The 12,928-nt window shown below is 38.5% G+C and overlaps 1 protein-coding gene across 1 annotated transcript; it reads right to left on the bottom strand.

Annotated features, from left to right (window-relative positions):
* Positions 1–278: 278 nt before the first annotated feature.
* On the bottom strand, positions 279–2,115 carry LOC127352943 (G-protein coupled receptor 151). Its single transcript, XM_051381856.1, has one exon. The coding sequence runs from the start codon at positions 1,800–1,802 to the stop codon at positions 669–671; it is 1,134 nt and encodes a 377-aa protein (XP_051237816.1). The 5' UTR covers positions 1,803–2,115; the 3' UTR covers positions 279–668.
* Positions 2,116–12,928: the final 10,813 nt, after the last annotated feature.

A 12,928-nucleotide genomic window follows, 5' to 3' on the forward strand; every position in this document is an offset into this window, starting at 1 on the left:
TATTGCTCCTCATTCTTACATTTCCACTCAATAAAACAGCCAAAATGGTGCTTCCTCTGAACATTTTATGATATATTATGATTGACTTGACCTCCAACGTGCAGCTGGATTAGTTGTGAATTTAATATGGATGGAAATGATCTGATGTTTACACGGTAAATGTCATCTCATAACCTGAATTAAAGAGAGATTTGATGGTCGAATGGCATTTTATCCGTGATTAAGGTGGGCTGAGTGTTTTTATAGCCTTTAAAAAAAACAACAACCCCAGATGAGTCCATATTTGAGAATGTTTTAATATCCACGTTATGCATTACACGTACACAATCACAACAAACCCCCCCTGGATGTTTGAGTGTGCTGGCTTCACATTTGTACAAACCTCCTCTAATAAAGGTGTTATTCTACTTGACAACGCAGCAAGTACTGCAGGCAAGAACAAATATTCAAAATAGATAGTAGAAACATGTGTAACATCAAAACATGAGAGTGTACAAGTTTATTATTTTATACATCTAATCAAAACTCACGACAAGCAAACAGGCCACTACAGCCGTTCAACGAGGGGTCAGCACTGCGGGTCAAACGGACTAGAAACCAGCTGAGAACAAGATGAACTCTTTTGATTTTAAAAAGGGAAAAAAAAAAAGACACTTTCACGTCTGATTCTACAACATTTTCTCCTCTCTCTCCCACGGAACCGGATCCTGCTCCTCCTCGACGTGCGTATTCCTGCGCCCTGTCCAAAAGTGCTCCACATCTGGGAAGGTCTTCTCCTTCTCCGGTGAGACCGCGTTGGCGACGGCATTGGCTCCGAGTTCTGCTCCGTTGTCCTCCGTTTTGGGACACTTGTCGCTGGGGAGCTGCTTTGAGCCCCTGCAGCTCGCGATGAGCCAGATGGCGATCAGTCCCTGGCGCACGTCGTCGTACATGGTCATCAGGATCACCGGAGAGAGGGAGCTGCATGCGTAAAGGAGGACTTGCGCGAAGATGATCAACCCCACAGGAGGTTTGTTGTAGCCGAGCCTGATCCAGGTGAATGTCCCCCACTCTGGCAGCAGCATGAGCCCGAGGGCGCCGCTTAGACACAGCAGAACCAGGGTAACCTTGCTCTGGTGGTGCGGGCTCGGTGCGTGATTCACCGCGGAGTGCAGCGTTTTTGTGTAGTAGGCAAGTGTGAAGGAGATCGGCACCACGAAGGTTGCGGTTGGATAAATCTTGTAGAACAAACTCATGAAGTCAGACGCGCACACTGGCATTTGAGAGACGCAAATAGTGTCGCTGCCATGCGGCACCAAAGAGGCGAAAAGCATCTGGGGAATCGGAAACATCATGGACACAATCCAAATGAACGCCAGGGCTCCGTGAATCCACGTCGGGCTGTAGAGGGGCCCCGTGGCGGTGCTGGGAACAAATGTGTGTTTGGCTCTTGTGGTCGCCGCGAGGATTAAAGTTTTTGCAACCACACACGAGTGCTGGAACCAGTCCGTGGTGCTGCAGACAAAACTCCCCAAGGTCCAGGTCTGCCTGTAGTAGGTGACGGCGCGCACCGGGGCGCACAGCAGCAGGATCACCAAGTCCGTGGACGCCAGAGAGGCGAGGAGAGCTTTCACCTCGGAGCCCTTCCCGTTCCTAAAGTCACGGATGAAAATGAGCAAAACGAGCAAATTCCCAACCGCTCCGGACACGCAGATCCCGATCAGGATGACAGGCATGGCAGTCCTGGTGTCCTCCCCCTGGAGAAGTTGAACTCCTCCAACAAAATCAAAAAAGGAGACATTTGTCGGTCGATCAATATCCATCTCTTCCCCTCTGTGACTTTAAAGTTAAAGCTCCTTAAAGTGGAGACACAAGAAAAAACAAACTGCAGTCAACAAATGAGTTTTTTTCTGGGTCGAGTTCCACTTTCCTCCTCAGATTTGAACGTCCTGAAGGGGAGAAACCGGACGGAGGAGCTGGCCAGCGCGCCGCGGTAGCTGAAACGCTCTTAATGGGGTCGTGATCGCATCAGCAAGTGGGTGCGCAGGCTGGCAGGTAGGCTATTTCAAGTGCTGCCATTTAGCATCGTCAACCACTCACGTCATTTTATCAGTGTGGCTCCGGGCAGCCCAAATGTGAGCGCAGCGTGATGTGATTTACATTTAATCACGGCCGACGTGGCGAGTCAGAAACATGGCAACAGACACATATTCTGTTTGGATTAAAAACACAAATGTGACATAGAAAAACAGGCAACTTTCACTGGGAATCACTGAGAAATAGATGGCAGCCATATAAAATGTTTAGATAGTAATCAATACTGGCTAAAAGACATACTCTTAATCAACCTACTCATCAGAATGTGAAGAATAAAAAACATTTTGGGGTAAACTCTGTTCTATTTAGGATACAATTCAGTATTTCTGGTTTTATTCTGTCCATATAAAAACATTTAAAGGTGCGTTAGATTACATTTAAAGTGACACAATGGCAAAAAGTGGCCTTAATCTGATGTTATTCGCTCATATGTGACCTTTTTCATGACAGTGTGAACAGCACAAACCACATTGAATCTGATCTTTTCAGATCTGAATTTTCTTTTCTCGTCCAAATAAGATTCAGGTCAGAGTTTTTCTGCAATGTGACCAATCATATCAGAATTCATGTGACTTATATCTCGAGTCACTGGCGCTGGCCGTGACCTGTGCACACTGGAGTCTGATATGGGCCACATTTAAAGAATCTAAACACCCAAACAGAAATAAATAACAACCCAGATCTGAGCAATAAATCAAAATTGAGCGCTAATGCTTGCAGTGTGAACACTCATGAATTAAATGTTGAACTGTGTGAAAAGATTGGCTATTTTTATATTCTCAATGCCTGCCAACCAGTTTCAAGGTTCCCCTTGAAATCAATGAAACAAGGCGGTGGAAACACTACTGCTTTTGTCCACAGGGGCCGCCAGAATCACCACAAAATGAAAAGTTCCTGAAGTGGCTTTTAGTTACTGTTTGGTTTAATGGCTTTATTAAGAATTGTAGCAAGAAAACTCTGTTGGTGCAAACTGTGCACAAACTGTTTATCCCTCATTGATTGATACAGTTGATCTGAAAATAGATGAATAAACACACTTTAAAGAGGCGGAGTTCACTTGGGTTTACGACGCCTCTCATAATAAGTCCGTTACAACTTCTCTATAGATCAGTTATAAGAAAACTCTGCAGATAAATCAGTATTTGAGGCTGTTTGATTGTCTCCATTACGTATTTTGTCCAGTAGAGAGCAATATGTTTATATTTTCGTACACATCTCGAACATACTTCTTCAACAGCTCACTTTAACGGAACCTTGTACAAATGTTTTGTTGAATGAATAAATGACTGCCAGAAGATAAAATGTTATCAGACTTTATAGAGTATTTGTAACATTTCAACTGTTTTGCTTTGTCTGTAGATGTTTAAGAGATTATCAATAAAGTATATGTGACAATTCTTTACCATAACCGAGATGTTTTTGTGCCTGAACATAAACTGTAACCACAGTGGTGAAATATCAGAACACTATTGTTGATTGTTGAGTCGATAGCTAAGAAAAGCCTTCATGTTTAAAGCTCCCTCTGATTGGAAAATCTGTAAACATTCGGTCCATCTCATCTCACCACCTGTTTAAAAATGCCCTGTCTTCTTATTATAGGATCAATTGTACACGTCCATAGTTACAATAATAGAGGTTGTAACTCTATTACTTAATGCTTTCACTGACATTAATAAAAAAGACTCTAAACTATGAATTAAAGTGCTAATCTTAGAGAACGATCCTCTGATTTTGTCTTGATATTTATTGGATTTTTGTTGTTTTGTTTTTTATGTTTTTGTGTCTGTATGTTCTTGTCACATTTGGTTTAATTAAACTGTTGTTATCTTTCTTAAATATGTTATTGTGTAACTTTTTAAAACAAGATAGTCTCAATGGGTTATTCCTAATAAAGAATTTACAATATAATAAACATCCCAATAAAGTGTTACAGACTATTAACAACTTTGTAGACATTTACACCTCCAGACTTGATTGTTTTATGTAAGAAAAACCTTTTAAAATTAATGTTTTATATGTACATTTATATATTTACTGCCGACCTGATAGATTACCAGAAAGTGAGAAACCAATTAAAGTATTTATTAATGGAGTACCAACATTTATGACCAAATCCAACTTTTTTCCTCCAAATATACAGAATCTGAGGCCCCCAGAGTATCTGCTGAAAGAGATCTTGGTACCAGTTCTCTCTGTTGCACCTCATTAGGATCATTAAAATGTAAAGTAATAGGAAACCAGGGATTGTTGTGGCACTAAAAAGTAAGTCAGCAGCCAGCTGTGACCTAATGAATGTAACTGATATCTCTCTGGATTACATTGCCGAAAATCCAATTAATAAGTTCAGCATCGAGGTCGCAAATAAATATGAAATATGAAAGAACCACATTATGAACTGTTTTACTAGAGTGTAGACACACAGTGATTCATTGATTAAAAAAACAATCCAAACTCATTTTCTGACTATTATGGTGACCCTAAAGCAGAAGTGCATGAAGCAGACTGCACCACAGAGTGAGGTGTTGACTTGAAGAGCATCGGGATGATGAAGGGGAGGGAGGGTGAGCATTGTGGTGGTGGTGTTGGTGGTGGGGGGACGGGTTGTATGTGGAGAGGTGAGGGTGCCCACTCAAATGCTGTCACCTCCTCTAAGAGGGCTGGTTGCTAGGAGACCGGAGCCACCATCACAGTATGGGGTTAGGAAGATGTGAGGCAACATGAAGTAGTGTGAGATATGGACGGATAGAGAGGCTTTAAAGCGACTCTGGAGCTTCAGATCTACAGTAATGAATGGTTACATAGTGTCATTGCAGTGGGGGGAAGAAAAAAGGCTTTGGTGGTATTTAGAGGGATGATATAATAGCACAAGCAGGAGTGCTGCCCTCACGACGCGCAGTAATCAGGGATAATTGATATGTTATGGACTGTGCAGGGCTAAGAATACGAGTAGGCTCTCAGCTCCCACTGATTTCGCTTCTGGAAAACTATCAATGTAACATGAATGTCACAAATCTGCATTTCTTTACTCCAAGATGCACCATATTTATACTCCGATGTGTGTTTGGACAGATGCAGCCTCATTGAACAAGATTAAAAACAAAGTTAAGCTGAAAGCAATAATGGAAATAGGCAGTAAGTCAAAAGTTTTATATCAATTTAATAAAACGTTAAAAACAATAACACTAAAACCAATGGAAATTATAAGAGACCTGACATTGTGGGATTAATCCAAATTAAAAACCAGATTAAAAATATATGGCTTTCTGTTTAATAAGAGTCTACAGCCATGTTTTGAGCTTAAAGGTCCAGTGTGTAACATTTCTGAGGATCTATTTGCAGAAATCGAACATAATATTCATGGGTTTGTTTTCATTAACGTGTCATATATAACCTGAAAATAACAATCATTGTGATTTTGTTACCTTAGAATTAGCCGTTTTTATCTAAGGAGCTTTTCTACAGAGTCTGTCATGAATGAACAAACCAGACACTGGCTCTAAATGGGACCTTGCACATCGTAGTTTCTCCTACATGAGTGGAAGACGAGAAAATAAATTGTGGCCCTGAAAATGCAAACACGCTGATGTTAATCATTCAGTATTAGCATGCTAACATTTGTTATTTAGCACAAAACATTACAACTGAAGATGATGGGAGTTTTGTGTATGGCTATAACCTAAAGTACTGAACAAAATTAAACTTTGACCTGCTAGTGGCACTAGAGTAAAAGTCAGGGGATCACCAAAGTCAGTTCATACTGTCAGGATCACCAATTCGTTTTGCTAAGTTGTGTTTGGCTTTATAAACAAGTAAATTGAGTTTGAAATGTATTCAGAAAAATGTGCAGAAAGCCAGTGCTTAGTTTTTTGTATTGGTCAAAACCCTTTCGGCAGCATTCTAAGTTAGACAGGGCTTATTCACTTACTTATTCAAAGATATACAGTTGTGTATCATCTGCATAACAGCGATATATATATAGTCACTATAGTGACTGACTGTTGCCCAAATGTAGCATGTATACACAAAATAGAATGGGCCCAGTATGCTCCCTTGAGGAACTCCGCAATCGCTATCAAATGTGACACAAGTCCTGCTCATGTCTCAAGTCTTTACATACTATGAATAATAGTGTCAAATGCACAGGATCTGAAAGACTAAGGACAGCTACTCTAAGGGACCACACATACATTTGTGCTTCAGCCTTATGGTTAGTCCACCACTTTAGTCTAAATCATCTTAACAACTATTTCAAGGATGACTTTCACTTTTCAACACCACCATGAGGTCTGCCTCTGTTTTTTCGAGTGAAACAACAACTCAACTATTGGATGGATTGCAGTGGAATTTGCAATTCATGTCCCCTTCAGGATGAACTGTAACAACTTTGGTGATCCCCTGACTTTTCATCCAGCACCATTTATCACACTTTTTACTAAATTAATTCATGTGACACAGTTGTACTTGATGTTTGTTGCTAATAATTAAATGTTAACAATGCAGACACACTTAACTGAGATGGTGAACATGGAAAACATTATACCAGCATAACAATTTGACATTGCATGCTAGCATTAGCATATAGCTCAAAGCAGTGCTTTGCAAACACATCCTCAGAGAGCTGTAGACTCTTGTTCTGATATACTGTGGGTGTGAATTAATGAAACAAATCACACAAAAAAAAAACTCAGGAGGAAAATTACTTGAAAGAAGATCTTGTGCTCATGAGGTTTTATTGTTCTGTCAGTCATGATTGCTTTTATCCTCTTAAAAGGTGCATTAATGTGCTGTCATTTTCGACTCTGCATAATTTGAAAAGTCTCATCTTGGAACAAAACTGTTTCTCAGCAGGGCCTTGCAAGGATGAAAGACTTTTTGAATTGCACGAGCGCCTACGTGCAGTGTCTGGTACTCAGACTGTAACTGTGGGTCTTTTTCTTGGGAGAAAACTGAGATACAAGAGCAAATGCCTGAGAGTTTTTTTTTTTCCTTTTTCATCTCTGAATCCACCACTCCAGCCTCGACTGAATCAGTATTGTGCGAGAGTTGGATCCCTCACATTCCCCTCAAGGCTTTTACAGAGCTGGAGAAAGACAAAGTAACAGTAAAAGAAAATGATGGAGAGAGGAGGAGGGGAGAGCGGGAACAGAAAAAAAAAAGAGTTTCGGTAAGAGTCTAAATGAACCGCAGTAATGTTCCCTTTGGAGATAGTCCAGAGTAGAAACAAAAATGAAGTACTTTTTCGACCACAGGGATGTCTACCATAAAAAAGCACGACCTTGCCATGATACATTTTTTGTCCTAAATCCCTTGATGCAGAAAAGCTTTTACAGTATCAAAGAAAACAAATGCAGGTTTTTGTCATTAGCGTCATTCAGAGAGATCAAAGGTAAAAAAAGAAGGGTCTCCCCAGGTAACCGCACACATAAACCGTGCTGTTATCAGAGCCTCTTTTTATTGATGTTATTGCTCAGAAGTGGGGAAGCAATTAGCAATTAGTTGTTGATGTTTCGACCCTATTTTACATGACTGCTTTCAAGTCACCACCACCACCCCCCCTCCCCTCTTGCCCTCACCATCAAACAAAGCTCAAGATGGAGGTTGCATGGCTGGCTGACATCAAGTTGCTCCTATAGGTGGCAAGACTGACAGTTACCACGACAACCTGTGGATGGAAACCACTTGACTTGCAGAGCCGCTTGTGACAATCTTCATGCATCAGACGGCCCGATTAATTTCATGAACAGTTTTAATTTCCGCTGTTTGTGTGAATAAATCTGTGTTTGATTTGTGATGAGCTGCGTCGCTTTTCTTTCCATCCCTCGTTTGGTTCACTTGTTTCAGGCATCATGCAAAGGGATGAATGACTCCCTTTAGCAAAAGGGCAGACTCCCGCCTGCAAAATAGCAAATAATTAATGTCGTTTTTTTTTTAATAGTGTGTATGGGAGGGGGAGCGGATGTAGATGTAGGCTTTTCTTTTTTTCTCCTTTAATCATAAATACATTAAAAGCAAAGACATATACAGCTGTAAGCATGGTCTTATAGTAGCAGATGTATGTATATATTATGGGTTTAGTGAATATTACTCACATAACCTGCTTTTTAATGATTCATTGTTTTTTTTTTTCCATGTCTTTTTCTTATGCAGATAAATGTTACCACTGTGCAGCTACCTGCGGTGACTTCCTGCTGTCCGCTGTCATGACTGATTGAGGCATGGACACTTTTAGCTCAATGCATTCAGTGGTGGAAGTATTCAGATCCTTTACCTAAGTAAAAGTACCTGTAAAAGTGCTTCAAAAGGGTAAAACACACTGTTAGAAATGAAGGTCTTGCACTGAAACAGTTACTTAAGTTAAGTATAATCAGGAAAGTACTAAATGCAGAAAAATGTCCCCTGACAACTTCAGTATGTTTGTTCTGTCCAAACCTCAAAATGATTACATCTAAATTACATATTACATATTACATCTAATAATTAAACTAATAAAAAGGAAAAGGCAAATCTTTTAAAATTTAACTTAATTTGAATATGATTTTATCGTTTCAGGTGTATTAATATTATTATTATTATTGTTATGATCGTGTACTTTCATATGTTTTGGGTGCAAAAATCTTAATCTGTAAAGTAACTAGTGACTAAAGTTGAAAAATAAATGAACTCTGAACTGTTGTGGAGGAGAAGTATAAAGGGGCATGATAAGAAAATACTCAAGTAAAGTACAAGTACCTAAAATTTGTACTTATGTGCCACATTTGTGTCACATTTAGGATATTTAGAGGTTGTTTAAATCCAAAATAATGCACACACACACACACACACACACACACAACACACACACACACACACACACACACACACACACACACACAAAACAAACAGTGGTGGAAGATAAGTAACCTAAGCACATTTATTTAACATCTTTAGTCACTTTGCAGGATAAGATTTTACAAATAAAACCTATGATTACGTTAAAATGTTTATTTGCTCAAACAATATGTGTGTGCAGTGAAAGGATGGATGGTAATATGTCATTTAAAACTAGTACTTTTACTTATTTTAAGTACTTTTGTTGATAATATTGTACTTTTATTTGATAAATAAAACTTGAATGTGTAACAATATTTTTATAAAATGTAACTTATTGACATTTTCAGTTCAAATACCACCGGAGGTCAAATTTGACTTTCAAAATAAAAACAAGTGCATCACATCAGAGAGTTTTAAAGTGTTTAAAATGACTTTAGATTTTAGTATGAAGGGGTTTTATGGTTGTGAATCCTGACAGTCAGAGTACTCTGAGGTTTTCTGAGCTTCATGTCAACAATGATGACAAATATTCAACCTGCAGAACTCCTAAGAGAAGAGTGCCACCATGTGACAGAGGAAGGAACATCTGAACGTACAATACTACAGTTACAGTATACTAGACATTTTCCCTTTGTTTGTCTTTTAATATTTGGTATCTTGGAGCAACTACACGCCAACATGCTGCAGAATAAAAAGGAAAAATAAAGAACAATGTTGGATATTACCATCAAAAACAAATTTTCTTCAAAATATCTGTTTAAAATTATGATTAAATACAGAAGATGAAGGTTTTCCCCAGATCAGTTTGACCAACTCTTAGAGAGCTTTAATCTTTGTAACACAATTTACACGATAAGAAAACAGCATTTCTTTTCCCCGTGAAGATACTCTGATTACAACAGCAGATGGCAGCAGATGATAGTTTGTGTTATTATCCTCAGAGTCATTTGGTCTCTCAGCCACAAGATGGAGACTCTGACACACGAGTTGATGGTTGGAGTGAATCTGACTCAGTATATTATCTCATGTCAGGTTGTATTTGAGTCGATCTGTCTGGGGTAAAATTGACCGCACAAAAAGGATTTACTAACTTAAAAACTTGTTAAACCCACATATAGAGCAGTTTTACTGTTATATGATTAATTTAAAGTTGATCTGTATGCTGCAGTTGGTCTCTTATCTAAATTATAAAACTGGAAAAGCTGAATATTAACATATCATTGCACAGTTAAGGTAATTACAGACTCTTTCTTTAGTGACTGCAGGGTTGAAATGGGAAATTAAGTGTACAAAATGTGACTTTCCTCTAAAATACCTTTATTTTTTTACTACTTTACTTTAAGGAAGACAGAAAAAAAGGCTTTTATCTATATTATCTACAAAGGTACCTAATAGACCAGATTGCATTCATACAGTGTTTTACTCTATGTACATTTCGCCTCTAATTCACACAATCATAGTAAGCTGTTGGTGTGATCATCAGGAGTAAGTCAAGGGGTTTAGTGTCTGTGATGGGATCAGAGGACGACCAGGTCAAACCTCACGAAGCACTGAGTGAAACGTGTCGCTGTTATCAGTGTTAATAAAAGATCACTTAGTCATATATGTTTTGTGTGTGGTCTCTAGTATCATTATCTTTTCTACCTTTACTTTTACTTTGATTCAGGAATCCAATTCAACACATTGATTTAAAAAAATAACATGTTAAAAAAGATAAATTAACTGATTAATGTTTTCTATGGTCACATTTTAGACAAAGTTCAATAAAAAAAAACCAACATATTTTTGGAAACATGTCTGAAGATTTGGAAATAAAACTATTTTTTTATTTTCTAATGCCACCTTTAGATGTTTCTGTTCAATGCTTATACCAATGTCCCACAATGAAGTCATGTTTTTGAGTTCAACTATCTTCATTCATTCCAAGCAAATATTGATGTGTGTGATTGTTTGGGACTAAATCAGCATTATATTAAAGTCTCCATGCCACCGAATAAATATTTCTCTGCTTTCATTTCACCTTTTTCATAATGCAATAAGGAAAAGCAAACATAGTAGCCTACATTGCATCACACTTAAAGGTCAGGATGCTTTACATTAAACACACACAGCTACAAGTGAGAGGTTCATACAAGAATAAAACCAATACAAATACAGTAAATGCAACAGTCATAAGGAAAATGCTAATTTAGTCTGAAACAGAAAAGTGAAAGAAAACAGCCTTTCCTCCCGGACGACCAATCAAGCACTCAGCACTGGTTCCAAACGTCAGCTTCGACTTAACCTTAGATTTTACGCTTGTAAACAATTGCCAAAACTTGTCTTGTTCAACATAGCATCAGAATATAGCCAGAAAAAAAGCCCTGCTATGGTCACACAGTTGGCTGAGATATGGCGAATTAATTGCTGTATCTAGGCTGAGTGTAAGAGGGCTTTTGCTTTGTGGAATATATATATATGTCTACTGTAAAATGTGTTTTAAAGTTATAATATGGTTGTGTGGTAGCGGGTTAATCTGCATTTTGAACATTATTCACTCTTCCTTGCTTACTTATTACCTAATGATGATATAACTGTCCATAAATGTATTTCCATACTGTACATAAATGCAAATCAATGCCTCTCATTCACTGATCTTTTATGTCTGTCTGATATATGTTCTTCCTCTGTGCCTTAGAGCTCCATTATTGTCCAAAAAACTATTAAAAACACATAAATGAGCCACACTGTTGTGCTGTGTAACATGTTCTGTTGTTTATTTTAATCCCACATACACCTTCCTGCTGCTATAAATACTACTATTGAACCAAATGTGTATTTATCCGCAGCTGCAAATAGTCCTGTTTGAGAAACAGCTGTTTTAAAAGGTGAAACTATACATTTATAGGCTGTATTTTCTTTTAAAGATTTATGCTTTCAGGAGGAATGAATGGGCTCGGGGCTCAGACTCAAAGGTGAGAGATGAATGAACACATTGTTGTTTTTTTTAGTCTTTTCATGGTATTTGTTGACAACACATTCATTAATCTGACCTTCTCTGCTGTCTTAAATCACTTCTTTGTGCAGTCAGTGCAAAATTACAACCACATTACACCTCATCTTGGCACAAAAGGACCCTACGAAACCCCTCCAAGACCTGAAAGGGCTTATATTCAATCTGTTCCACACGCAGGCAGGATTAGTAATTAGCTGAAATGTGTCTTTCATGTTTTATGAAATTGGTGGAAGAGAAGAAAAACCCTGCAGCAGCGGCAGCCTGTGTCCGTGTGCAATGCATGTCAGGAAAGACTGTAATATGTTAATACACGCACACACAGTCAAACTGATTAAAGTTAAAGTTTTAATGCACACAATAAGAAACCAAATGTGTTTTGTTTATGGACCTTTTTTTATTTTATTTAATCTAGATGACTTGTATGTTCCCGCCTTTATGCACACAAGGCCGAGCTAATCTTGTTCTCCATCGGCCCCTGTGCATAATGAAAAGGGGCTTATCATGATGCTGGCCTCGGGGTGACGTCGACTTTTCTCCATTTCCGCCGAGAATAAGGTGAATGCCACTTAAACCACGTGACCGGCGGAAATCTCCCTGGACCCATAGGTGCCGTCGCTGGCTGGAATGGGAACAATAACTCAGGGAGAATAAAATGAAGAGTTCAATTGGGAAGCGATTAAAATGAATAGAAGCTTTGACTAGATAAGACACATACCATTTCCTCATCTATTTAACATTCATTGAATTGAATAATCCGGTCTTATTATCGTAAATAGTCTGCATATTTACCCTGAATATGCTAATTTATGTTTGCTGCAAGCCCTCTGCGACTTAATAATTTTTCCATCAATATATGCATATCTCTGGCTTTCTCCTATAGCTATTTCTAAAGAGGAGTGGAGAGAGAGAGAGGGAGAGAGACCTAGAAAAAGAGATGAACACAGTTATATAGTGCTCATTGTTTCTGTAACTTTTCTATTCATTTTATTTTGTTATTTATTTTTTTTATTTTTTTGCACTTTGCCCGGGGCCGACCGAGTTACATTT

The sequence above is a fragment of the Dicentrarchus labrax genome, unplaced genomic scaffold, assembly GCF_905237075.1.
Source record: "Dicentrarchus labrax unplaced genomic scaffold, dlabrax2021, whole genome shotgun sequence".
NCBI classification, from domain to species: domain Eukaryota; kingdom Metazoa; phylum Chordata; class Actinopteri; family Moronidae; genus Dicentrarchus; species Dicentrarchus labrax.